The 26,075-nt window shown below is 40.6% G+C and overlaps 2 protein-coding genes across 2 annotated transcripts; both read left to right on the forward strand.

Annotated features, from left to right (window-relative positions):
* The first annotated feature begins 6,704 nt into the window (after positions 1-6,704).
* On the forward strand, positions 6,705-14,169 carry nkx2.9 (NK2 transcription factor related, locus 9 (Drosophila)). The gene is made up of 6 exons (XM_073484384.1): positions 6,705-6,781; positions 7,699-7,845; positions 8,015-8,092; positions 8,344-8,422; positions 13,148-13,340; positions 13,551-14,169. Exons 5-6 carry the CDS (start codon positions 13,181-13,183, stop codon positions 14,120-14,122), a joined length of 732 nt encoding a protein of 243 aa, XP_073340485.1. The 5' UTR covers positions 6,705-6,781; positions 7,699-7,845; positions 8,015-8,092; positions 8,344-8,422; positions 13,148-13,180; the 3' UTR covers positions 14,123-14,169.
* A 7,766-nt stretch (positions 14,170-21,935) lies between these two features.
* On the forward strand, positions 21,936-23,640 carry nkx2.1 (NK2 homeobox 1). Its single transcript, XM_073484214.1, has 2 exons — positions 21,936-22,302; positions 22,964-23,640. The coding sequence occupies exons 1-2, from the start codon at positions 21,936-21,938 to the stop codon at positions 23,638-23,640; spliced, it is 1,044 nt and encodes a 347-aa protein (XP_073340315.1).
* Positions 23,641-26,075: the final 2,435 nt, after the last annotated feature.

A 26,075-nucleotide genomic window follows, 5' to 3' on the forward strand; every position in this document is an offset into this window, starting at 1 on the left:
GAGTTTGGGTGGCTTTTACGCTCCACTACACCACCCTTCATCTCAACCTTTTAAATGGCATCATTAAGGAAATGGGAGGAAATGAATGATTGGTTTTTGAGTAATGTGATTGGCCGGGTGATGTTTGTAAATTGTATCTCCAGCGCGCTTGAGGATTATCACACTTTTTTCCCTCATTTGTCGCCCATGGTTTTTTATTTATTTTATTTTGTTTTATTCTAACTCTCCTTTACGCATCAAGCACCGACTGCTACACTTTGTTAAAACACGCCAAAAACAAATCCCTCACTGGGGTGATGTTTGGATGAAAATGAGGCGATAAAACGTGTTTCACCTCTGGAAGGAATCTGTCTGGTCGCGCAGTTTGAAAATAAACGCGCGCCAGATTTATCTCTTGTGCCAATTCTAAATTGAATTTTATGTGATTTATTTTGAAGTGTGTGTGTGTGTAACGACGGTACACTTTAAGGTGTTGTTTTAACTCACTAATATTCGCCTCTACATTTTAGACTGAGCGTCCATTTGATTTGCATTAAGGCTAAAGGCCAAACGTGCCTTTTTTTTAGCCAATTACGCACAGAAAGCTTTGACGCATTCCGAGCTTAAAATGATAAAGAAATGACCTTTTAAGTCTCAACCTTTACATAATTACATTTCAGACTCAAAGCTTGCAGATCTTATAAATGGATTATTTCTAACTTTACTACCTCTGCTCTCAGGAAGAAGAAAAAAAAAAACACTCACAAGCAATAAGAAAGATTTGTTGCTTCCCGACACGAGAAACAAACACACGCCATAACTTTGCGCCTTCACTCTCTCCTTCCACTCTCACTTTGACACATGCTTTGGGTTTTCTCGTGTCATATTTTTAAAAGGCCACGGCGCATGACTGACCTTCATCTCTGCGCAACCTCGAAAGGGATCAACGTGCATGTAAACATCAAACAACGGCGCTCCTGTACAGCAGTGCAATTAGGAATATTGTTGAGAAACCTCTGCTGACATTAAACACCGACGCGTCTGTGAGGGGCTAAAATGTACACAAAGTATTCCTCAGTATTTGTTTCAGCACGGAGGCTGGGTGGAGGGGGAACGCACTACTGTATACCTATATTGTTTTGTTTTTTATTTCCCACCTTTTCAGGATGGCACAGATCTCTGCAATTACGCACGTTGCAGCGCGTTTTGGCGTCAATACGAGTCAGTTAAAGGAGGCCTATTTTAACACTTTTCTGCATATTTGTGTTTCCATGTCGGCTTATTTCACCTTTAATTTACTCTTTTTGTCCTGCGCCCCCACCTGCCCGCCTGCCCGCCTGCCCGCCTGCCTGCCTGCCCAGCCGGCTCAGCTCCCAGGCCACTAATGCGTCAAGGATAATGTTTACCGTGGGGAAACGTGCTCCACTTGTTTCCATTGAGGTTCCTCCGGTGGCTGAAATAACAAAAGGTCAGCGGTGAGGGATCAAAGGTCTCCATCGTCTGGATTTTTGGAGGCTGAACGGACACCTTCCTGCTTTTTTTTTTTTTTTTTCTTGTTGCTGTGATCTGATGGATGTCCACCTGAGGATGCTGCAGCCACGTCACCGGGTTTATCCTATTAATGACATCATGCAACTACTGGAGAAAATTAACATTAAATAGCTGGTTTGGAGAAAAAAAATAATTGCGGGGTGTTGAACGCAATGTTTAAAATTCCCATACAGTATTATTATTATTATTATTATTATTATTATTATTATTATTATTATTATTATTATTATTATTATTATTATGCGTGTCCCCGGTTGTTAATAATGATTTCCAGACTCGACATCACGGCTGTCACGTGTGTGTGAAGCTCACCGGCCCAAACTCGTCCACCGTCGTTGAGTCGTTGAAGGCAACAACGCTTCATTTATCAGACAAATTGTGTAACAATGGACTGAAAAGCTTCGACCGTCTCTCTCAGCAGGAGGACACGCCGACTTATTACACTCACTTATCCCCTCATCTCATACCGTTTTGCTTGGTTTGGCAGCAGGGTTGTCCTCCTGGGCCTTTGCGTCATAATACTAGTAAGATTTGCTGCAGACGTCTCAAGATAAACGCACCAAAATGGCTTAAATAAAATGATGGTTCTGTCTTTAAAGTGTGTTTCTTTGTGGGGGTGAAGTCCCGCAGGATATAGTGTCTTGTTGTGTTTTGGATATACAGTAAGTGCAAGAGCACTCAGTCTCAGTGAGCCTTTGTTATAAATAATATAATATTCTAACACCTCTTCTGCGGAGCTCCCCCTCCTTACATCAAGTTTTTAGAGGTCAAAATAAAAATGAATATTTTTAAAAAGTTAATAAAGTTGTTCTATATGCTACATGTGTTGACCTCTTGAGACTTTCTCCCTTCTCCATGCACCTTTGAAGCAGGTGAAGTTGTGCCAGAATCTCCTACTGTACAAATATAATAATCCCTCAACAAAAAAAATTGTATAACGTTTAAAAATATATGTTAAAATAAGGAAAATATTCAGATTTTGTGTAATAAAAACACTTTGAAATGTGAGGTGTGGAAGTTAGCTCATATATAATAATAAAAATGATTTAAATAATTTTAAAATATGTTGTCATTTGTGTCCTTTGTGTCCAGATTTCTTCTTCCTTTCCTCGTTTGGGAAATCATGTCTCGTCCCAGCTGGAGCTGCTTTATGATTCATGCTGCTCTGGTCTGATGTCCTACCTGTTTATATATCACAGCTTTCTTTCACGTTAAACAGTGTTTGCTTGGGTCCTAATTGATTTCACGGGCCGAGCAGGTCACAGATTATTTTTGTGCCGCTCATTTCAGTCCCCGTTAAGATGCGTTTGGCCCCAAGTGATGAGGACTTTCAGGAGACACCGTCAGACAGGATGAAGTGCAGAGAAAATAAAGCTAAAAGGGAGTTTTCAGGTGAATATGTGAAACATAAAGACGCGCACCTTTACCCACTCTCAAAACGAAGTCTGATGTTCACCTCATCTTTCTGCAAAATCAAATTTACGCAGGTATAAATCACACAGCAGCTCCAGTCCCATTTTGCTGGAGACTGCTTTGTCAAAAAGTGTGCCAGGTGACTTTTTGTTGACATGTACACAGTGTACTGCCATAAAGTGCGCTGATGGCAGCCACTCCCGCCTCAACTATCTCCTTCATGTGTGAGCAAAGTAACTCAACCGCTTTTTTTTTGTTTTTAATTTCGGACAAGTGAAGACTTGATAGACTTTTGTTTCCTCAGCCGTTGTCGCCAAGGTGAGAGAAATGCAGCTCCACGTTTGGAGAGATACCTGTTCTGGCTTTTTTCACGTCAGGTACACAAAGAAACAGGCGGATTGTTGTGTTGATTTCGATGAAGTCTGATCGAAGAGATGTCAGTCTGTGTGGACTGCTTTTATTATGAAGGGTTCTCCTCATTGGAGAGAAGCAGCGCGTCTGCGTAAAAATCAAACGTTAATTAATAATATTTCTATATTTCATCTGATCAAGATTCATCTCAGTCAAAGTGTGTCACACAATCGAGGTGTTCTTCATCTAACAGTGAGATTAAGGTAATCTATACACCATTAGTCACCGAATTAACACAAACGATTAACGACGAAAGATGACAAAAAAAAAGAAAAAAGAAAACGACGTCTCATCCTTTACATCTCGTTGTGAAACAAAATAGTTTCACGCTTGAAAAATCAGATCGGAATCAAAAGAATCAAAAGTTTAAATTGTGAAAATGTTTTTAGATGTATTTATTTATTGTAGCTGTTTTTTATTCAAAACCTGTCAAAGACCTTTATTTATCTGTGAAGGGTGACGAGGATGATTCCTCCAACAGCCATAAACATCTTTGTGTTTCATCAAAATGTCAAAATGACAACCAGGTCACAAATATTATTCGTTCTATTAGTTTTAATATTTATTATTTATTTAAGTAGTCTGACCTCTTCAATGCCTACATGAAGATACGTTCATCTTCCAGAGCTGCAGGAAGTTGACCAAAAAAAAAGACTCGAGCGATCGTTCAGTCATGGCTGTAGGCTCTCAGATATATTTTTAATCCGCTGTAACTTGGTGGTAAATTACGTTTTCGATGCAGGAACAATTAGAACAAGTCAACTGGAAAGTCCAAAAATAAGAGCGGTGATTGCAGCTGTTTATTTATTTATGCACTTGTGTCATTTTTGAAGGCCTCAGCTCCCATATTTTATATCATATAATCACAAGGTTACAGGGTTACGTTTATTTATCCTCTAACAACGCCAGGGCTGCAAAACGAAATTGAGTTTGAGATCACAGAAAAGGAAACAAAAAGAAAAACTACTTTATATGAGTGTGGAGGGTGAATTGAACAGTCTCTATTATTATTATTATTATTATTATTATTATTATTATTATTATTAACAATAATAATAATAATAATTTGTGTTATTATCTAGTTCCAGACATTAACGCGGATGGATCTGACATCAGACATGACTTGAACTTCTTGTATCTAGAGAGAAGAAGTCACTGCGGATGAATTGACTGTAATCCGTCAACCGCTTCTTCTTCTTCTTCTTCTTCTTCTTCTTCTTCTTCTTCTTCTTCTTCTTCTTCTTCTTCTTCTTCTTCTTCTTCTTCTTCTTCTTCTTCCTGGTGCTGGGCAGATTTTCTGTTTCTGCTCAGACCTTTCCGTGGTGGGAAAAAAGGAAAAAAGTTCCCAGTTCCCGGTTTTGTGTTCCCAGTAAGATCCTGTGGGAAATCCAAGTCACCACTAATGGGTTGTTATGGGGGGACGCGCAGTGATTTCTTGCTTCACAGAGGGGTTGGAGGTCTGTCATCTCATACTAACTGTCCCCAAACTGACTGACATCTGCAATGGGATACACACGCGTGGAGAGTTATGGTGTGTGTGTGTGAGTGTGTGAGTGTGCGCTTTCAGAAACAAGGCCCAAGCAGTTTGTCATCCAAACGCGCCACTAATCCGGGCTATTAAGACGGAGAGGGAGGTGGTGTCGCCTCCAGCTGCTTGATACAAATAAGATAAGACTGTGGAGCTCTTAACGTGTGGAGGCTGCCAGTTTTTAGGGACATGCCATCACTCGGGCGCCTTTAAAATAACCCGCACTGATGACTCCTAACCTTTGCGGCCCGAGCGGCGGTGACACCATTAAAGACTTTCTGCAGGTTAGCACTTCTCCCGGGCTGAGTGGCCCGGTAACTTTAGTGCGGCCTTAATGAGGACGAACGCGGGTTAACGACGTATGTAGTCGTGTTTCAGGGGCCAGGCCTGGAGTTCAGCAGAGAGGGGACAGAAAGAAACAATATTTACGACACTTTTAAGCATACATCACTTTGACATCTGTTCGTCTGGCACCTGGCACCCATTAGTATTAAATATTTCATTCCGCCCTAATTTGGAGCGCTTTTTGTCCCGAACCAAGGACACCGGGAGAAAAATGGAGAGTCGTACCTTTAGTGCGCTTTTACGCGGCGTTTCCTTTGTGCCGAAAAGTGCAAATGGGGTGTTGATGCAGACCACACCGCCGCGTCGTGCGCTCCAAACCCGAGGAATCGTTGAGTCATACCTGGATTGGATTTATATTAAATTTCCTCATCCATTAAGATCTCAGAAACATTCCTGCAATTAGTCAACTCTTGGGCTGCGCACGAGCGTCAGATTTTTACACAGTCTTATTAGATTACTGAGAGCAGCGAGCGTTCAACATCCTCATAAACAAACAGAGTCAGATGCGTAATGTCAGTGAGAATTGTGACAAGGAGTAAGTCCTCTGATATTTTTTGTTATTTAATGAGCCGACATGGAGCCTGCTGGCAGGAAAATAACCCAACACATGAATGATAGAAATGAGAATAACGTCTCTTCTATTTTTTTTATTTTCAGCTCAGTGATGTAATCTTTCTCCCTGATGAAGAGGAGATCAGTTCACAGGACTGAAGCAGCACTGAGGCCTCCGTGCAGCGTGGTGACACTCCCAGCATGCAAATGGTGTCAGACCGGTGCTTATCATTGCTTTATCTAATGACGAGTTGCGTGTTGGTGGAATCTGAAGCAGCATTTCTTGGCAGGAGGATCAGGTACAGTGAGGTGAGTTGATTTTAGAGTGAAATGTTTGGTATGAACGGAGACATCCAGTACTCTCTGCGCAACAGATGTTCCTAGAATCAGACTTTGGGGTAAAACATCTGTCCAGTTGTTTCCTCATCGCCAATTATCAGAAATGTTAAATCAACTTATTTTATTCTGTAGTTGTTGCCCTAGATGGTCAGACTGTCTGCAGAGGGTCACTGATGCTGCTGCTGTTTGCTGCCTGTTTATTCCAAAATACGGTGGCACCATCTGGTGGACATTAATAGGAATCAAACGCCAGTACTCGAGGAGCAACTTGGTATTTTCCAGGAATATTCTGCAGTGGCAGAACATTTACTTAAGTAGGCTCCAAATACAAGGAATTATACTTCATGTAGCTTAATATGGTAACACATCATTGATGGAATAATTTTCATTAACCATTTTTTAAGCAAGTGTTTATTGTAAAATTGCAAATGTAACAAGCTTTAGTTAGCTACTTTTCTGATTATCATTTTTTTTTATATCTTGTCCATGTTCAGTGAAAACCATGCCTCTCCAAATCTGGTGGTCGAGACTGTTTTTTAATATTTGTAAGCATGACACCACTCAGTGTTGAGGGCACATCAAGATAGTTTGCAACCATGTGTGTGCGACAAAAGCTGGACATTGTTGACGAGACCTCAGGACTTCTCTCCAGCTGTGTTTTTGGTGAGCAAAGCAGGTATATACTAAGCAAAAACATGAGCTTTTCCGTACCCTAACCAAGTTGTTTTGGTGCCTAAACCTAACCAGAGCATGAGCAAAGCGTTGTCACAACATAAAATATCAAATTTAACCTATAGAAAAGTAAAGTTTTAACACATATGTGGTTTGCAGAAACGTACATTGCAAACAGTTACCTATATCACTTATATTTACTCTGGCAATGGGATGCAGTGTATTGGATTATCTGGAAAATGCCTCATCACAAAGCTAAAGAAGTGTACTTTTAGATATATGTGGTAACTTTGATGACATTTCTGACTTCTCACTTTCTCAGGCACTTTTTCAGATTCATCACAAACCAAACAAACTAGTGATTAATCCAGAAAAATAATCAGCAGTTTAATTCCTCATGAAAAAAACCATGTGTTACATTCCTGAAATTGTTAAAATGAGCTCCACTTCAACCAATTACAACAGCATGAGTATTTTTATATATACTTTCTGGTGTTCTGGTTATACTTAACATTTTCAATGAAGGACTTACTAAAGAAGACTTTTTTACAGTGTTGCATCAGTACTTCTGAATAAGTTATGCATCTGAACACCTCCTCCGCCTCAGGCTGCAAAAGCACTGCCCTGAAAGTGAACTGAACTCCACCCACAAGAGTCGAGAAGGGCTAACATGAGGCGTCTGACAGTCTTTCATCAGTGTGTCCTGCAGAGGGCAACCAAGTATCACACATGTGCAACAAGTCAAACAGAGCAGTGTCAGTTCAGAGTCTTGGTTGGTGCTCAGAAGTCGTGTTCAGGAAGTCAGACATGAAACGTTTTTCATTTCTTGTTACAGGATTGTCAAAACTGTCAGGAGACTGGTAGTTCCACTGGCAGTGACTGATGCCTACATCCTCTGTTTCCTCAAGGCATCGCAGTCTGGAGCAGGCTGGCTGTTCCGGCTGAAAAAACCTATTAATCTCCACACAGCCTCATGTTATAACATCTGCACACTTACTCCATGCCACAGAAGTTTAAGAAAGACAACGTTTCTATCCCACTTGGCTCTTCGTCAGGTCAGAAATTACATACATTCACAAATATATTATATTATATTGTATTTATAAAGTTAATTTTTATTATTTACACACACGTGCGTCAGTGGTACAGAGGATAGGGAGAGTTATTGTGACATTCCCATAGTTTTCATTCACACATCTTTTCATTCACATGCTTTCCCGACAGCCCTTCAAGAGGTTCAACACTGACCATCATCTGAGTTTCAGGAGCTGCAGATCTTCTAAAGAGTCTGTTCTGTTGCATGTAAGTAAACTCAGATTTCTTCACTTCCATGTTGACTTTATAAATATAACACAAAGTGAGTTTGGTACAGGCACAGGTGTTTCCCACATTTGGTCTTGTTGTTAATCTTGTTGATCTTTTCATAGTGTATACTTGGATATGTTTACATGTATTTTGTCCCGAGAATTGCAGTAAATATTTATTTGACATAGGACAAAATAATACATAGAGATTTGATGATGTGATTTATTGCTTTGCTGCTTTTAAAATAGATCAGTCAGATGATGACGTCAACTTATTGGGACTTAGAGCCACCCTGACTGGCTGTGACGATGGCAGTTCAACTCAAAAGTAAGTAGTATATAGTTATATTTTAAAGACTTTCTTGCATGTCTCACATTGACGTGAGGTAATGAACTGAAGTATATAATCACTTCCTGTAAGTCCAATCAGAGCAATGATTGATCACAGCTGACTATATCATTTGCAATGTAAAAAAACCCAAACTTTTACTACATTTTACTACTAAAACATTTCAAACATTTCTTTATGTCGCCTTATTTCTTACTTTTAAACGCACTTTGTTTCTATAATGTCAGGATTTGCCTGTCGATGTCCCACTTTCCCCTGTTTTGTAACTCCTTTCATGAAAATCCCATCAGCACACATGTCTTAAAGCTCTGTATAAACAAACCTGACTTCCATTTTTACACACTTTCACTAAGCACAGCACACACACAGCTGCCTCATGATCAAGCAGCCTCACAAGACTCCAGTTTACTGCAGAGAGAGTGATGTGGCTGCCAAGTCATTATCCCCCCGCAGCCCCTCTCCAAAATGCTAATGGTATTTACAGGACTGAGAGAAGGGAGAGGACACCAGCGGCAGGTGCAGCTGCTGGAGCATCATGCTACACTGAAGAGTAACAGAGGGGTCATTGTGGATGTTTAGGTGATGGATAATCAGATAAACATCCTGGGCTTTATCTTTTTCTTCGGTCGACTCACAAAGCTCACAGTTTGAGACGCCGTGTCGTGGTTAGAGCCGGTGCGTGTTTGGTTAGAAGATGTTAACTTAGACAAGCACTGATATCTGATTTGAATATGTAAATTATGTAAAGATTTATTCAAACAACACTTTTCAAAACTCAAGTTTAGTCAAGTGCTCCACAATAAAAGCAATTACCAGTAAGCAAAGACAGAATGCAAGAAGATAACTACGCTTTTCTCCTCCAATTTTTACACATCACAGTCTGTTTAGAGGTGGTGATGAGCATATTTGAAAGCCTTTTGTGGCTCCAGAGACGACTGATTGAAATCTGATCAATCGCCTTATGTGACATCACAGGAGGCGACTGATTGTCAGTTGGGGTCACGTGGTCTAACATGACAAAACCCTGATGGTGTGAGAAAGAAGTGAGTTCACCGGAAACTATGTAGCTCGCTTCTCATCTGCTCTTGAGGCTGGCGGCTCGCATAACACACCCAAATCTCCAACCAGAGTGTTGGCGGCTTAGTTGCATTCGGGGTAATGTAGGTATCAAGTCTTCTTCCACCTCTTTACACCTGTATTTTGAGTGTAACTTATTTGCCAGAGTTAAAGATGAATTTGACTGATATTTTGACATTTTTTTCATATTTCTATAGATATCACGTTATCATGACAACCCTACTTTGAAGACATACTTTGAATATTACTAAGCGTTGCATCTAGTTTTTACACCCCCACAAAGTGCGATTACATTGTTCAAATCATTAAAATTCATCTACTCATTCTCTCTCTCTACTACTTCATTCAAAAATGAATCTGTTAATCTGCAAATATTAACCTATAGCCATAAGATGTCCACTCCTTAAATCTCTGTTATTTGTACATTGGACTGTGAGCTTTGAAGCAAGTAGTGATGTCACAAAAATGATGCTCCATGTAGGTGTCTCTTAAATGTCAGATTTAAGGTGAGCACAGAGAAACTTTTGGCCTTCAGCAGATGAATGTGAAAACATCCTTCTAGTGTCCAACTCTCCACAGTGAAGGTCAAATATCCAAATGAAGTAACAGGAGGCAAAACACATTTCTGAGTGGAGGGGGACTTAAATAATTGAGATTTCATATATAATGTAACACTGGAGTAAACAACTCTATGTGGTTCAGTGTTAAATGTTCAGAGTGGTTGATCAGTCTGCAACACATTCACTGGGTGTCCTCAGTTGCTCAGGTCGGAGCTGTCACTTCAGCTGCTGAATCCGGAACCATGTGAGAAAAATCTCCATTTGGCTAAGCCGAGGAAGGGATTGGGAATGGAGAGCTGAACAACAGAGTAAATATTTGGCAGTGGAGAGCTCTTGGGAGCTGCAGAGGACCCTCTCTGGCTGAAGCCTGCGGGTGTTAAATAGATTAAGTGGCTGCTGGGTCATTGTGGACAGAGAAATTCCCGCTCTTTGGACATGACTTCTCTTTGCCTTTGCGTGTTTTTGCTCTCCAATCGAGTGCCCTCTGTAAACTATCCACTCCAGCGACCCTGCGGTACTGTAATCCGCTGGTGTTTGTCAACCGCTGGGAGGCTGTTGTGTGCGCAGGGAAGGGAAGTCCGCTCCCTCAGTTATTAGTGATGGAAAATCTCATCTTAAAAGTCGCATCATAATATTTGTTTTCTGAGGAAACTCGTGCGTAATGTGCGTAAAGGGCGAAAATTAGGTACATTTTGTGGCAACACTACAGGTCACCGACTTGATGAACTCTGAAAATGTAAACGGGATTTAATACGTCTCGAATCACACATGTAATATTGCTCCGGACTATAGACTTGGCGGCAGCAGACGCAGAGCAGTAGATAGTGTCCCAGATCCTTTTCAGCTCCATTCAAAACCATGACAACACGGAACAAGCTCGGATTTATCCTGCAAAGTTAAAGGACATTGTGCCGGGGCGTCAATCAGGCATTATTGCGGGACTGAACAAATGCAAAATCTTGACTGGAACAAATGCTTCCAACGGGTCTCGGACGCGGGGCTACATTTTCCCCTTTTGTTCCCCTCCTCTGGTTGGCATGTATTTGTGTTCCCTCTCGTCCGACCACCCAGGACGCCTGGGGAGGCATGTCCACCAGCACTCTCTTCCCCGGCCTCATGCGCCTCGCTGAAGTGGATGAGGGCCGATATCAATATCAAATACGAGGGGGGAAGAAGCCCCCCCACATACGGCTGGATTCACGCTTTGCATTTAATGCGTTTTATATGTGTGGAGAGACAGAAAGAGACGAGATATCAGCCTGTAGCCGTCAGCCTGCACAGGGACCGATCAGACTACTTTCACATAAGGTTATCAAACTTTTAGACTTTCTAAATATCATAATAAACAGACGTGCTCCATTTAGGTTCTGTGCGTGAAGCATGATGAATGATCAATAATTAATCTTGATAACCAATTAATAAAATCTTGTCAGCAGTCATCAGTCACTGCCCCAATTTGTCAGAAGCTGAGAAAGGCCCGTTTAGAGGTCTAAGTGAGGCATACAACCTATATATTTACAATCAATTTGCTTTTGCAGTACAATTAATAATAAACACGTTAGTCTAAGCCCATTATTAACATCTATAAACACCACAGAAACATTTAATAAGTGTTTATAAAACAACACAAGTACAGAAGTATTATTAGAACTTCTTTTAGGAAGACATGTTTGGTATTTTTTTACAACTATTTCAGTATAATGTCACATTTAGTTATTTATTTACTTACTTATTAATTTACTGATGTATTTATTTGTGTATTTATTCATTTATGTACTTATTTATTTACTTACCTTACTTATTTATTTACTTATTTATTTATGTATTCATTTATTAATTCACCTTAATTACTTTACTACTTACTTACTTATTTATTTACTTACTTAACTTATGTACTTACTTACTTATCTATATATTTATTTACTTGCCTAACGTACATATATGATTGTTTATTTACGTACTTAATTACCTGCAGTTATTGATTGATTTACTTACCATGTATGTATGTATATATATATATATATATATATATATATATATATATATATATATATATATATATATATATATATATATATATATATATATATATACATATATATATATATATTTATATATATACTTACTTCCTTACTTACTTTATGACTTATTCATTTATTTACTTACTTCCTTAGTTGGTAATGGTCCTTCACTTATTCGTGCCCACAAGAGGAGTTTAAAAATAAATGAATAAACACTTAAATCTGCCCATAACAACGTTATATCGTGTTTAAAACTATTTATTGAACGTTAAAGCAAAAATTTACCCTTTTTTTTCATCCGTCATGAGCTAGAATATCATCATACATCATCCAGAAAGTTTGAAAAGAAAGATTTCCCTGTTGACAATTCCCTATGTCAAAGGAATGCTCTGGAAGAGAGAGGTGGGGGGAAAAAAGCATGTTTGGGAAGTCCTCCACATCCATAAACGTCCAAACTTCTCACGCCTGTAATTAATACGCCTCTAATGGACGTATTAGTTAAACCAACTTGCGGGCATCACGCTAATTGCTCACTTTGTATGCAAATGTTGGACACGTTGTTTGGGCGAGAGGAGGAGGGAGACGACGAAGGAGGAGGAGGAGGAGGAGGAGGAGGAGGAGGGGGAGAGAATTTGATGATGGGACGGGCTCTGTTGTCAGTTGCCACCCAAGACGTGATTCAGCTCCAACAATTACCATTATCTGTTCCCCCAGTTTGACGATACGGGACGAATCTGTAATGATGACGAGTGTTTCCTTCGCTCATTGTTGAGGCGTTTTTCTTATTCCACACCTACCATCATTGGGTGACAGCACTCCAGCCATTCAGGTACTCAGCGGAGGAGGAAGAGGAGGAGGCTTTATAAGCGGAGCAGCCTTGTGTTTGCAGCTTATGGAGTGCTGTTTGTGTAAACACTGAGCCCAGTGCACACATTGGTGTTTGGACAGCGCGTAAAAGTGGAGAGGAATCCGCTGCGTCTTTTTTCTCCTCCTTTGGATAGATTCACTTTGAGGACTTGTGTGTGGGTTTTTTTCTCTCTCTCAAGCAAAACAAACCCGGAGTACACGCACAGGACACGATGGCTGCCGCCAACAAGTTCAGTTTTTCCGTCAGGAGCATCCTGGATTTGCCCGAGCAGGATGCGGAGGCTGCGCCGCGGTCCTCCCCGGTTTACTCCTCTTGCTCCTCCAGCTCGCCTTACACCTCCTGGATGGACTGTGACCGGAGTCCTTGCATATGTGAGTACATGATGATGATGAAGAATGCAATTTATTGAAATATCCATCAGCCCTACGCTAAATGTATTGCCATTTGTGTCTTTATTTTAAATTAACATCTTGTAGTTTTATTTTGAAATTATAAGATATAATAGATAGATGGATAAAATGCGTAATATCTCATTATGTTTTACTTGATTTTGGACTAACCTGCGTTATTTATTTCCACAGCTTCTGATGAAGGGAGTGTCGAGGCCTCACCCGACTCCACCAAGCCGGATGACTCGTCCCCGGACTCGGAGCCCGACAAGAGCAAAAAGAGCAAGAAGCGCCGGGTCCTGTTCTCCAAGGCGCAGACCCTGGAGCTGGAGAGGCGCTTCCGTCAGCAGCGCTACCTGTCCGGCCCTGAGAGGGAACAGCTGGCCCGCCTCCTCAGCCTGACCCCCACCCAGGTGAAGATCTGGTTCCAGAACCACCGCTACAAGATGAAGAGAGGCCGGGCGGAGGGAGGGATGCAGGACGTGGAGATACCGCATCCACCTCCGATGTTGCGCCGGGTCGTTGTTCCGATCCTGGTCCGGGATGGGAAACCATTTCACACCTGCTTACTTGACACGGAGAAATCTGGCTGTTTACCTCCCTCTCCGGGGGTTCCCTTCCCCTTAGCCTACCCGTCTCTGCAGCACCCGTCCCCCGTCGCTCTTCCCCCACGGTACCACCAGCACTTTCCCACCGCCGCGGCCTCCAGATTCGCCTGGAGGGACTTTTGGAGCGACTCGGTCGCCTTTAATTCCTTCAAGTGAAGCGAAGGCCTCACTTCAATGCACGGACTCATTTAGAATAGCATCAAATGTTTTCTGAATGTTTTGCAAATTTTCGAGCAACTTAAACATTTAGATTTTCACTATAGAACGAAGGATATTTTGCACATTTTATTTTGATATTTCTGCGCGTGTTTGTGACTATTTTTGATAATATTTTCTCATGCATGGGCTTACTGGTGTAGCCTGTAGATTTTTAATTATCCAGTGAGATAATGCATTTGTATGTGAAGCTGTTTAAACATAATATTTGTATAAATAACTTTTGTTAAAGTCAAATAAGTAGGTGGAGATAGGAGAGGTAGCAGCAAAGCCACTATATTACCCTGAAGTTTGAAGGAAGAAATGTTTTGTTTGTTTGTTTGTTTTGTCTTTAAGGAGACTTTCTTTAAAGGTTTTAACTGTTTAAACTGTTTCTTTTTGTGAACGAAATAATTAATAAAAAGTTTCTCATATTTTGATGATAAATCTGACTGTGCAACGTGCTTTATTTTTCAAGTTTGGGCCCCCAAAAAATAACCTTTTTTGAAAAATCTATGTGGGTTTTTCTTGTTTCTTTAAAAAGTGCATTTAACCTTAACCCATCTTCCAGACATAGTAAAATCTGTTTAAAAAAAAAAAAAAAAAATCCTAATATATAATCTAATTCATAAAATCTAAAATATGTAGCAGGTCATGACAGGAGCCTGGAGGCTTTTATAATGTTAAAAAAAACTAATTATGCACCCAGAAGCTGAGCAAACATCACTCCCTAAAAGGCCTGGCTTTGGTTAAGCATAAGAATACCTAGTAAACATTACAGCCTCTCACACTATAGCACCCTGTTGTCGTCTGGGCCCATGGGCCTGCTTTTCACTTTCATACAATTAACTTTTGTTATTCTAAAGCAGGAGGGGATAAATACGGCTATTACACTGAGGAAAATCTTGGTTTGTGTATTGAGGATATGATATTTGAGGGGTGCAAGGCGGATGATCAGCTTTCTTCAGATAATCCTAAACAATCAGATAACTGAACAGGTGCAGTTGAGGATCAAGATGCTTTTAAATCCAGAAATATGCAAGAATAAGAAGAGGTTTTATGAATGTTTTTTGTTTGGCACAGCAGATTTTACAGACTTTTTACATTTCCCAGCTGTTAAAAGCTGCCAAACTACCAGTGAACATGGATTTAGAGCACAGCTTGTGTTATTCGTGTCACCGATTTCCACTCCCATGAAAAATATGCCTCGGTGTTTAAAATCATGTCAGTATTTCATCAGTGACGAGGGGGGTCTTCTGCTTTCACGCCCACTATAATGTTGTTTGCTCGTCCTGTGACCCTGCAGCCCATCGTCCCTGTCACCTGGTCCTTTGTCCCCCGCGCTGGGGCCACCTTGTATCACATATGGAGGGGACTGGCCGAACCCCTCAGCTCGCTGCATCTCCCCTTAAACACTCTTTTTGTCTGTGTGTCTCCCCGTGAATGGACCATTGTCCCTCATCCAAAAGGGACCGAGACAAAATCTTTAGTGTTTCAATTCCCGTGATGTTTAATCAGTCCCTGCGACAAATTTATGAGGTTTAACTGCACAATGGTGTTTTAGAGCATCTCGGGGTTTAAGGGTGACAAAGACAGGCTTTTTAGAGGTTGCCATTGGTTTTTTAAGTTGGTCAGAGGAATTGTCTGAAAAGGATGGGCTTGTATTAGCCTGCCCATCCTATAGTTTTACTCACTGCTCTGCCCCCAGGGGCCCCTTTCAGGAAAGTTATAAGGTCCACATAAACTAGGCCACAGGAGGAGTTTTTGTTAAGTCGCTGCAAATAACATTTATTATGTATTAGCTGCTAATGGCCCTCGGAGACAAAGAGACCGATTGTATTTTTCAAATTCTACGAAGATCATTTGTTGGCATCTTTTTGAAGTTAGATATGATCATTTCAAAACCTAGAATGACAGAATTTGTTCGGTTGCCATTTGCAAACACTGACTGTGTGAAAACGTGCAGTATCAGCAACAAACTTAAGAAAATATAATGTTTTTTTACTTACTCAACATTTAAACATCACTGCCTGATTTCTGATCATGTTTCAAGATGATGAAGATGTATAATTTGAGTTTATAAGGCCTTCATTTATTTGGCACTATGTGAAGAGCTACCGCAGCGTTTATGTTTGTTGGTTGAATGATGAACAACATCTAATGACTAAATTAGCAGTTTATTGACTTGTGTGAGCCTGTATGAGTGAGCTCTGCACTATCTTGAAGTGAGACTTAAGTTTGATTTACTGCCTCTCCTGGAGCTCTGAGTGAGTGCCAGCCTAAATTCACTGCAGGTGAATGACAGCAGCTGAAGAGAGGAGATGGTACAGACAGAGAGTCAGTCGCCAGAATTTATATTGGCAATGTACTTTTCTGCAAACCACAGACATGTTGAAACTTTACATTTTTTTATGATGCAGCTTTACTTTGCTTTTTCAGTTTTCAATGTTTATGTTGTATCAATGCTGTGCTTATGCTCTTGTTAGGTTAAGGCACAAACACCATTTGATTAGAGCTAGGAAGAGATCGTGTTTTGGCTTGAAATGCCTGTTTTGGTCACCACAAACACCTCAAACATGGCTGGAATTTGCCCCGAGGTCTTTATAAAGATCTACAGTGTTGTGTTGTCATAACACAAACTAATGCCAGTAAAAGAAGATGGTGTTCCTTGTAACACATTTCAAAACGTTAAAAACTATGAGAGTTTTCGTTTATGTTTTCAAAGGCCAAGGTCAGACCATAGGTATAACTTATATATGGTTTAAACTTGAAAACACATTAATGGCTCTAATGGCACCAAAACATATGTATTCTATCCACATCACATTTTTAAAGTCACAGTTCCTCTTTGGATTTGTTTTTGTATGCTCATAAATTTAGTGTTTTACATACTGGCCACAAAATGTATTTGTTTAGTAATAGTCGTAATGCTCCTTTACCCTATAATTTAGAAATAAGTTACTGTGTTTAAAGTATAACAGTGATCTTACAGAAAAATATGTGTAAAGGAATATCATGTAGACCTAAATGGACCAAAATGTAAGCAGGACCTAAGACATTGAAGAGTGCAGCAGTTATAATATAGAATAAACCTCAAAGCTGCGATCCAACGCTGGAATCTCAGGCTCTCATGAATCTAAAATACTAAATACGTGTCTTTTCTCAGCAAGTAAATGCACATTATCTAACTGGATCCAAGATAAAAACATCTGTTATGCAGTGGTGTAGTGAAATCTTCAGAGTTCCTCCCATGGAAAGACTAAATAAAGACAAAAATAAAATGAGACCAGCCTTATTAATGGATGTAGCTAATGATAACTCTCTCGCCCAATTAACTCAGGCCCATCTACAATTCACTCAATGGAACAATGTGTAAATGTGCTTAAAATACAGTCTTCATTCTTAATCTATCAAAATCAGGCCTGTAACAAAAAAAATAACAAAAATATTAACAAAAAATAACAAAAAATAACAAAAGAATAACAAAAAATAACAAAAGAATAACAAAAAAATAACAAAAGAATAACAAAAAAATAACAAAAGAATAACAAAAAATAACAAAAGAATAACAAAAAAATAACAAAAAATAACAAAAGAATAACAAAAAATAACAAAAGAATAACAAAAAAATAACAAAAAATAACACACAAAAAAAACACAAAAAGAATAACAACAAATAATAAAAGTTGTATTGTCACCACCAGGTAAACAGGTATTAATAAATACATACAGTGAGATGTAAACAGGTGTTTGCTGTTTATGGCCCAACTGTCCACTAGATGGCGCACTAACACACAGTATCACTTCTCACCTCGGGCGGTGATTTTGACTGAATGTTGTGTTTAGTTCTTTTGGCTGCGGACAGCCGGTGATCCACTAGGGGTCGCACTTCACTGGGGAAACACCACGTTTTACTCTTCGAGTCCCCCTCTACCATGTTGCTTTGCATCTGCTGATTGGGTGCAAAAAATGGCAACCCGCAGTGATGTGTGGCTGCATGGAGTGACGTCATGTGTCAGTATGTGATCAAGGGTGTTGCACAAGCTCACTTGTTCTCTAGTGAATCCTGTCACTTTCCCTTTATGATTATAAACCATGCATTAAGCACTTGTTAAGGTTTATAAACATCAGCTGCAACTTTACATGAACCAGCTGCTTAATAAATGGTTTATAAAGCATTTTACTGATTGTTAACAGCGAAATAACTATGTACTAAAGTTTAATTAACTATGAATTTACTTTTTTATTAATGATGGTGTTACCCATAAATCTTTACATGTCCATGTGAGGTGACATAATTGGATAATGAGTGGAAAAGATGCTTTCTTATGACTCTATCTGACCCTGTGGTCCAAAGAAAGAAAGAAAGACTTTTAAGTTCATCATCAGATGAAGTCTCATGTGTGAAGGTGAAGATCTGCTTTCTTTCATCACCTCCTTCTCAGCGTCTGTTTTTTTCCCCCCTTTTGTCTGCTTTCTCATTTCCTGGCAGAACAAGAGTCGACAGAGTTGCAGAAAATAGAAGGAGAAAAAAAAGTCAGAAAAAAGTTTAGAGGGAAAAAAATCCTCAGGGGAGCCAATGATATCAGAGCAAGAGGCTACAGTTATTATCCTCAATCTGCTCAAATTAGATTTAATTTGGTCTGAGACATTCAGGACAGCATGCAAGCAGTAACACATGATATCCATCATTTATAAATGGCAAATGTAGAATGAATTCAACTTTATGGTTATTTTACTATTAACAAACAATTATACATGTTTGTAAACATCAGTTGCAACATTACAATGATAAATTGCTTAATAAATAGTTTATAAAGCGTTTGATTGTTTGTTAACAGTGAAATAACTATTCACTCAAGTTTATTTAACTATAACTTTACCATTTATTAACGATGGTTATTATAAAGTGTTACATTTTAATGCAAAACAAACCAAATGTTTAAACAATGTGTTATTTCTCTGGAGATATGTGTGCGGATGTTCTCATCCTTCGTCATTTGCCCTTCATTAGCCTCGATGTATGCATGCTTTGAGGTGCATTTTATGATATCTTCTTACTTATCTCTCTTTACAGTGTCACTGTAACTACCTTATTATATATTTTGGGTACTAAATATTTGCAGTGAATTTTCTATCGTTAAAAGAAAACATGGTTAATATTCCATGTTGAATAATAACAGTAAGTAACTTCACTTTTTTAGTTTTCATTACATACACTTGCTCTGTGGGTTTATATCATGCACCAATCAGTTCCTAAACAACAACCTGAAGCCTCGATAACAAAGTCTCGGTAGCCTCATACCCTCCACTTCAAAGTGTCCTCATTATTCTGAGGAATTAGTCGGAACATTTGGACTAATTGCCGCTAATTGGCCATAATAGCCGTGTGCCAGAACAGTAAAAAGGTACTGATTTAGATGATTAAGAATGTCTTGCGAAGTTCCGTAATTAAGGAAGGCATAAGCAAGATTTACCTTGGATGCAGAAACATGCTGTAATTCTAATTGCCTGCGATTATATGGCCTGTGAATTATGCTCACCGCAGCTCGGCTATCATCCAAACAATTTGTTTTAACTGTAATGTTTAGGCTGGCACTATATGATAATATTGCTTCATTAGAGGTAATTATACGGTAATAGGAGGATATAGATTGTTTACTGTGCCGGGCTCTTTAAATTGGACCTCCATGCATCTCTGCAAATAGTGCACAGACAGATTATCCTTCTGCAACATGCAGGCAGCCGTGAAATATGCAGCGACAAGCTACAGTGGCTGGTGATCCCCGTGACAAACTGTCAGTGATCTGCATGTCACTGCAGTAATGGGACACCCTCACACCGCTGCCGAGCCAGTTTGCTGCTGAGGGCGCAGAATCATTAATTTGAGCAAAAAGAAACAATTAAACTGGTTGAAAATGTATCGTTTTATTTTGTAAAAGAAACAAGGAATACATGCGTAGAGTCACAGTGGAATAAAACCTCTCACAACATTAGAAATTATTGTGTCTGCCACCAGAAGACGCTGTGTTTCTTTAATTCCTGTGTTAGGAAATATCGACTCAACCTGCAGGCTCAGACTTCTTCTTCTGGAAGGAGCTGGTGGCATCTGTTGCTGCTGCTTCTGCTGCGAGACTGACGTTAGACCTCCCGGCAGGACCTTTACAGAACCGAAATGTATTGATAATATTTTACAGTAGGCATAGATTGAGCTCCGGTATGATCCTGACATCCACAGATTGTGTAAGTTAGAAGTTCTCGATTTCAATTCTTATTTTGTAATGATGTAGGTTGATAGTTTGTACCTAAAAAAAACAACAAGAATTTGGATAAATCCGTGGCCGAATGATAGCTTTTACTTTTGGCTGTTTTATGTGAAAAAACTGACAAACATGCAAAATAATTATACTAGTACTGTTCGGTAAAAAGAAAACTTATACAAATCCTAAAAAAAAGTACTGGTGGTAATGGCCGATTACAAATATAACAGTAATAAAAATCTCAATAATAATACAACCAAAAATACGCACACGCGACACTATTAGAGTAATCTATTAATATTTTGTGTAAAAAAAAATGTTTTGATTCTCATTTTGGAGTAAAAGACGCAGAAACGTCACCTAAAAGCTGTGCGTAAAAGTGGACTTTACGCACAGGCGACAGGGCACAGAATACCATTTCTCTACTTCAAAGCCGGTTGGATGAAGCCAGAAAATCTTTTCCCGTGCTCCTGAGTCAAATTTTAGAAATGAGATATGATTGAGTTAAACTGCTGAGGCTCCTTGAGCATTAAGCCGAAATGCTACTGAGGGCTACCTGGCGTTGTGTTGCAGGAGAGTCCTTCACCGCCGTTAACTTCACATGAGAGCCTCTCCTCCTCCAGACTGTATTTTGTTGTGGGGTTTTTTTCGTCATGTTTGTATTTTTCACTGGGTCTCCTGGACGAGTGTGTGCATCTGAATTTAGCTTACACGCTGCTTGGGTCCAATGATATCAAAAGAAAAAAAAAAGAACGGGGGGAGGTTAATCATTTACGCAGCCACTTAACACGCGGATGTGTATTTATTTACTTATCAGTATCAGTCAATTTCCCTCCCCGCAAGTGCACTTTTGCATGTCTGAGTACGATAAGGCATAACACAAACAATCCTGCAATCACTGGAGGCCTCTCATGGCCATTAAAAGTCAGTAGTTCAACTGAGGAGTGGTTCTCCAACTCTCAAGTCCATATAGGCCTCCTTTCATCAAGAGGCCCTCGTAAACATCACTACAGTTAATAAAGTGTATTGTGTGGTCAGTGCAGTCTCAAGGTGCAGCCGTGTGTTTATCAGCGGCAGCAACAAGTCACAAACTCCAAACGCAGCAGCTCAGCAGCGAGTCAGGACAGCGCCTGCAGCCGCCGGGATGAACATTTATGATCATGTACAGCGCTTATGTTATTGTTAGTGGGAGGGGAGCACATGTCTTGTAAGTGAAATTACGCTCGGCGAAAGGAGGCTAGAGCTGTTTGGTATTGTTGCCGATGCCCCGCCTCTGATGGTAGCCTTAAACCTGGCACCCAGCTAAAACAAACCAAAGCCAGCACCGAGCTCCCACTCAATCCAATTAAGGCGGACTTGAGGCGCTCTCCTACGTGTTCATCTACCAGGATCGACGTTGAGACAACAGGAACCAGAGGGGCTTTGGCCAAAAAAAAAAAAAAAAAAAAAAAAAAGAGGAGAGAGAAGGAGAGATTGCCTTGCCTTCTAATTTCTCCCTCTCCAGCCCCAGAACAATGTCGATGAGCCCTAAGCATACGACTCCTTTTTCTGTTTCCGATATCTTGAGTCCTCTTGAGGAGAGCTATAAGAAAGTAAGTATGGAGAATAACAACTTGGGGGCACCTCTCAGTTCTTACCGGCAGCCGCAGGTCTCTCAGGCGGCGATGCAGCAGCACCACATGGGCCATAATGGGACTGTGTCTGCGGCTTACCACATGACTGCGGCAGGTGTTTCCCAGCTGTCACACACGGCCATGGGGGGCTACTGTAACGGCAACCTGGGCAACATGGGCGACCTGCCGTCGTACCAGGACGGCATGAGGGGCAGCACCACGGCCACCGGCTGGTACGGAGCCAACCCGGACCCGCGCTTCTCCACCAGTGAGTATCCAGCCGCACCTGTGCTTCGTCTCAAGCTTTTGGGTTATCGCAGGGGGCTGAAGTGCAGTTTTGTGTGCATTTTTAGCGCTTGCTGTATTGTTTCTGTCACCTGTGCGTGTCTGTGCGCCAAGGTGCACACTCTCCAAATCCCCTACGGTCTAGATTTCATCCGCTAGTTTTGAAAAATATTATCAAGCAGGGCAAAGATAAAGAAAAAAAAACATGCGTTTCATGTGCTGTGTGCAACATCTGGAGGAAAAGTCTCACCATAAGACGCATTCATGCGGGAAATCCCCTCCAAGCATTGCGCCATTATTTAAGATAATTTAATTTTGAACGCTTTATCACATGAATCTAATAATAATACTCCGCCAGTCATGAGCTCGTGCTGAAATTTGTGCTCAGGTGACAGCTGGATAATGTGTGAATATGGACTTTGATACGCGTTAGGGTTTGTTTTAATGGGAATCATTTGAAGACTCAAAATGCTGACCATGTTGAGTGGATATTTGCTGGCAGCTGTGCAAATAATTACGACATTAAAGACATTATAACACAAAGTTTTATCCGAGCCGGCTTTCTGGGGGACTTTTTTACTTTCATTTTTGCAAGTAAAAAACAGTAATTTCATTGTATTAATTTAATGTTTTTCCCTCCTCAGTTTCTCGCTTCATGGGCTCGTCGTCGGGCATGAACATGGGCAGCATGGGCAGCCTCAGCTCCCTGGCAGACGTGGGCAAAGGTATGGGCTCTCTGTCCAGCACCCCGAGGAGAAAGAGGCGAGTGTTGTTCTCCCAGGCGCAGGTCTACGAGCTGGAGCGACGCTTCAAGCAGCAGAAATACCTGTCGGCGCCCGAGAGGGAACACCTGGCAAGTATGATCCACCTCACCCCGACCCAGGTGAAAATCTGGTTCCAGAATCACCGGTACAAGATGAAGAGGCAGGCGAAAGACAAGGTGTCCCAGCAGCAGATGCAGCAGGACAACGGCTCGTGCCAGCAGCAGCAGCAGCAGTCCCCGCGGAGGGTGGCCGTGCCGGTGCTGGTGAAGGACGGGAAGCCGTGCCAAGGCAGCGGACACACGCCCACATCCTCCGCGCAGAACCACCACCAGCAAGGGGGCAATGTCATGATCATGTCCAACAACACGTCCGGCCTCGGGCAGCATCAGAGCCAGCAGGTGGGAAGCACAGGGCACTCTCCAGATTTGGCGCCGCACTCCTCCAGTCCGCCGTCGCTGCAGAGCCAAGTGGCCGGCCTCTCCCACCTCAATTCCCCCGGCGCAGAGTACGGCTCGGCCCTGCAGTGTTCAGCCCTGTTATACGGCAGGACGTGGTGACAAGAGGCGCCGGCTATGATTTAAACCAATTCTTCTATTTAAAGAAAAAAAAAGAGACTTTTTTTTTTTCTTTCTTTCAAGACAGTTTCACTGTAAATGTGCGCATTTGAACAAACGCCGAGCGACACCGGCGCAGCAGCTCCTCTTTGAATTTTCACCTTTTGGAAGGAAGTGTGACTTACACGGAAGTGAAGGAGAGAAAGAGACACTTTTGACCAGAAACTGCGGATGTGAAAGTCTTTGGATTTATTTATGTAAATTATATTTGAGACAAAAAGAAGAATCAGCAGTCATTATAGGCCGCATTAGTTGGGAAGAAGTGAACCTGAACTAAAAAAAACTGCTGTATATGGGTGCTGTGAAATCCCCCTCCCCCTCCCCCCCTCAAAAACAAACACACACACACGATGGCTCTGATTTATAATAGAATTTAATGTAAGCCGTAGATCTAGCTTGTATATTTCTGTAAAAGGTTTGAATTTTAGCTATCTGTTGTACAAAGTTTTTGACGCTTATTGCCGGTTTGTTGTCGTTTCATTGGTATTTGTACGTTTTATTTCTTTGTAACTTATATAGATATTTGACTTACAACAAAACAGTCCTATTAATAAATTATGGAAACAAGACAGTTGAGGTTTTGGTTGTGAAATATGTCAACACATGCGGTGGAAAATGGCGGAAATAGTCCTTTGGGGGAAAAATCAGTAGGGAAAAAATGAAACCAGTGCGTTTATTATTATTATTATTATTATTATTATTATTATTATTATTATGTCTACTTCTATTATAGGTGTTTTTCCTCTACTGGTTTTATTGATTACTGGGTTTATTGTGAGATAATGTGAAAAATTTCCAAGCACTACGTATCCGGTTTGGCAACCTAACAGGACTTAAATACTTTATCAACACTCAGGCTCTTATTCTGACACTACAATTAAACACTGGGGCCTTTTTTTTTTTTAATTTCTGTTTTATATTCAGTGACAAATCACACACCGCTCAGGCTTATCGCCAAAAGGCTGCAGCTCACACAAGCATGAGTAAACTGAGCCTTTATGTGCAGGTTTTTTCTTTTCTTTCCTCCCTCTCTCTTTCTGTCTGCGTTTGAAGCGCTGGTGTGTGTTTTTCTCTGCCCCTATATGCTGACTGTGTGTGAGTCAGAAAAGGTGAGGTCAGTCGGCTCCCAACATCAAACACAAAAGGGCTGCGCAAAGAAACAGCTTATCGATAAAAAAAAAAAAAGAAAGAAAGAAAGAAAGAAAAAATCCCTGACCAAACAGCGCGGTGTTCTTCTCAAATAACTGCCGACGCGCGGCTATCAGCTGCGTTATCAATAATCAATCAGGGGAATTGAAAGGAAACGGCGAAGGGTTGTTTGTGTCCGGTGTCAATAACAAAACCAGCACACACACAAAAGTCTCCACAAACATTTTTCTTTTCTGAGGTTGTATTTTACCTCGATGTGTCTTTTTTTTTTTTTTTTTAACGGCCGCACGCACAACCAGTAATTTATTTCTCTGTAGGTGCAGTCGGCCTATAAATATAAGCTATAATAACCATTAGGGGACTATTCTCCCGCCGCCTAATAGCGCTATAAGTATTCACTGTAAACAACGTGGTTGCTGAGCAACGGAGGTAAAGACAGGTGATTTTCGTTCGTGGCTGAAACAAGTTGCTTTTCTATTCAGTTGTTGTCCTGCAAAGATTATTTCAAATAGTTTCGGTCAGGGAGGGAGATCAGAACAATCCAGCTTGATTGAAATGCTATAGCTTCATTTTAAAGGGCACATTTTTTTTTGTAGACTGGAGCATCGACTGTTTTGAGATAAATGATCATTTCTGCGCATGGGCCAATTGAGCTATTTGTAGGCGGCGCGGCCTCTCTGACCCTGCGTCCTCTTCACGTCAAATCTCACCACAAACGACTTGTTTTGGTGCTTTTAATTCAGACGTAAAATGAAAACGCAAACACAACTTAATAGGTTGACACACCACCGGACTATTCAGCTATGTGGTCTATTACTGCCTTGGAATAAAAACAACTATGAAGTGTGTGCCGTCGGTGATCCCTCACATGCAGCTGCAGTCGTCCTGTTTGTCCTGTTTCCACATCTAAAGCGCGTCTTTTACGTGGGATGGCTGATTTTTCATGCATGTATTTGCTGGTATTTACATTATCCAGGCTGCATTTTATAACTATCAGCCATAACTATAAAATATTATGTTGTAAAATTATATTTGACCTGATGCGTAATTTGGTTATATCCATGTTTTTATTTTTTAAATACATTCCTTAAATATGTTAAAATCCCTCAGAGGTTTGGTGTAATGGCTTTCAGCACCTTTAGCCTTATCCAGTAAGAGCAGGTTACTATTGGCATGTTCACTGATTTTTTTTCTGGAGTGAGTAATTTCATACAAAACTCACTTGAAAC

The sequence above is a fragment of the Pagrus major genome, chromosome 16, assembly GCF_040436345.1.
Source record: "Pagrus major chromosome 16, Pma_NU_1.0".
NCBI classification, from domain to species: Eukaryota; Metazoa; Chordata; class Actinopteri; order Spariformes; family Sparidae; genus Pagrus; species Pagrus major.

What these genes read in the sequence shown, in the direction of transcription:
- nkx2.9 (XM_073484384.1), top strand. Translation starts at nt 13,181, where the DNA reads ATGGCTGCCGCCAACAAGTTCAGTTTTTCCGTCAGGAGCATCCTGGAT. An exon ending in TGACCGGAGTCCTTGCATAT is followed by an intron (nt 13,341 to 13,550) that starts GTGAGTACATGA and finishes TTATTTCCACAG; the next exon opens with CTTCTGATGAAGGGAGTGTC.
- nkx2.1 (XM_073484214.1), top strand. Translation starts at nt 21,936, where the DNA reads ATGTCGATGAGCCCTAAGCATACGACTCCTTTTTCTGTTTCCGATATC. An exon ending in GGACCCGCGCTTCTCCACCA is followed by an intron (nt 22,303 to 22,963) that starts GTGAGTATCCAG and finishes TTCCCTCCTCAG; the next exon opens with TTTCTCGCTTCATGGGCTCG.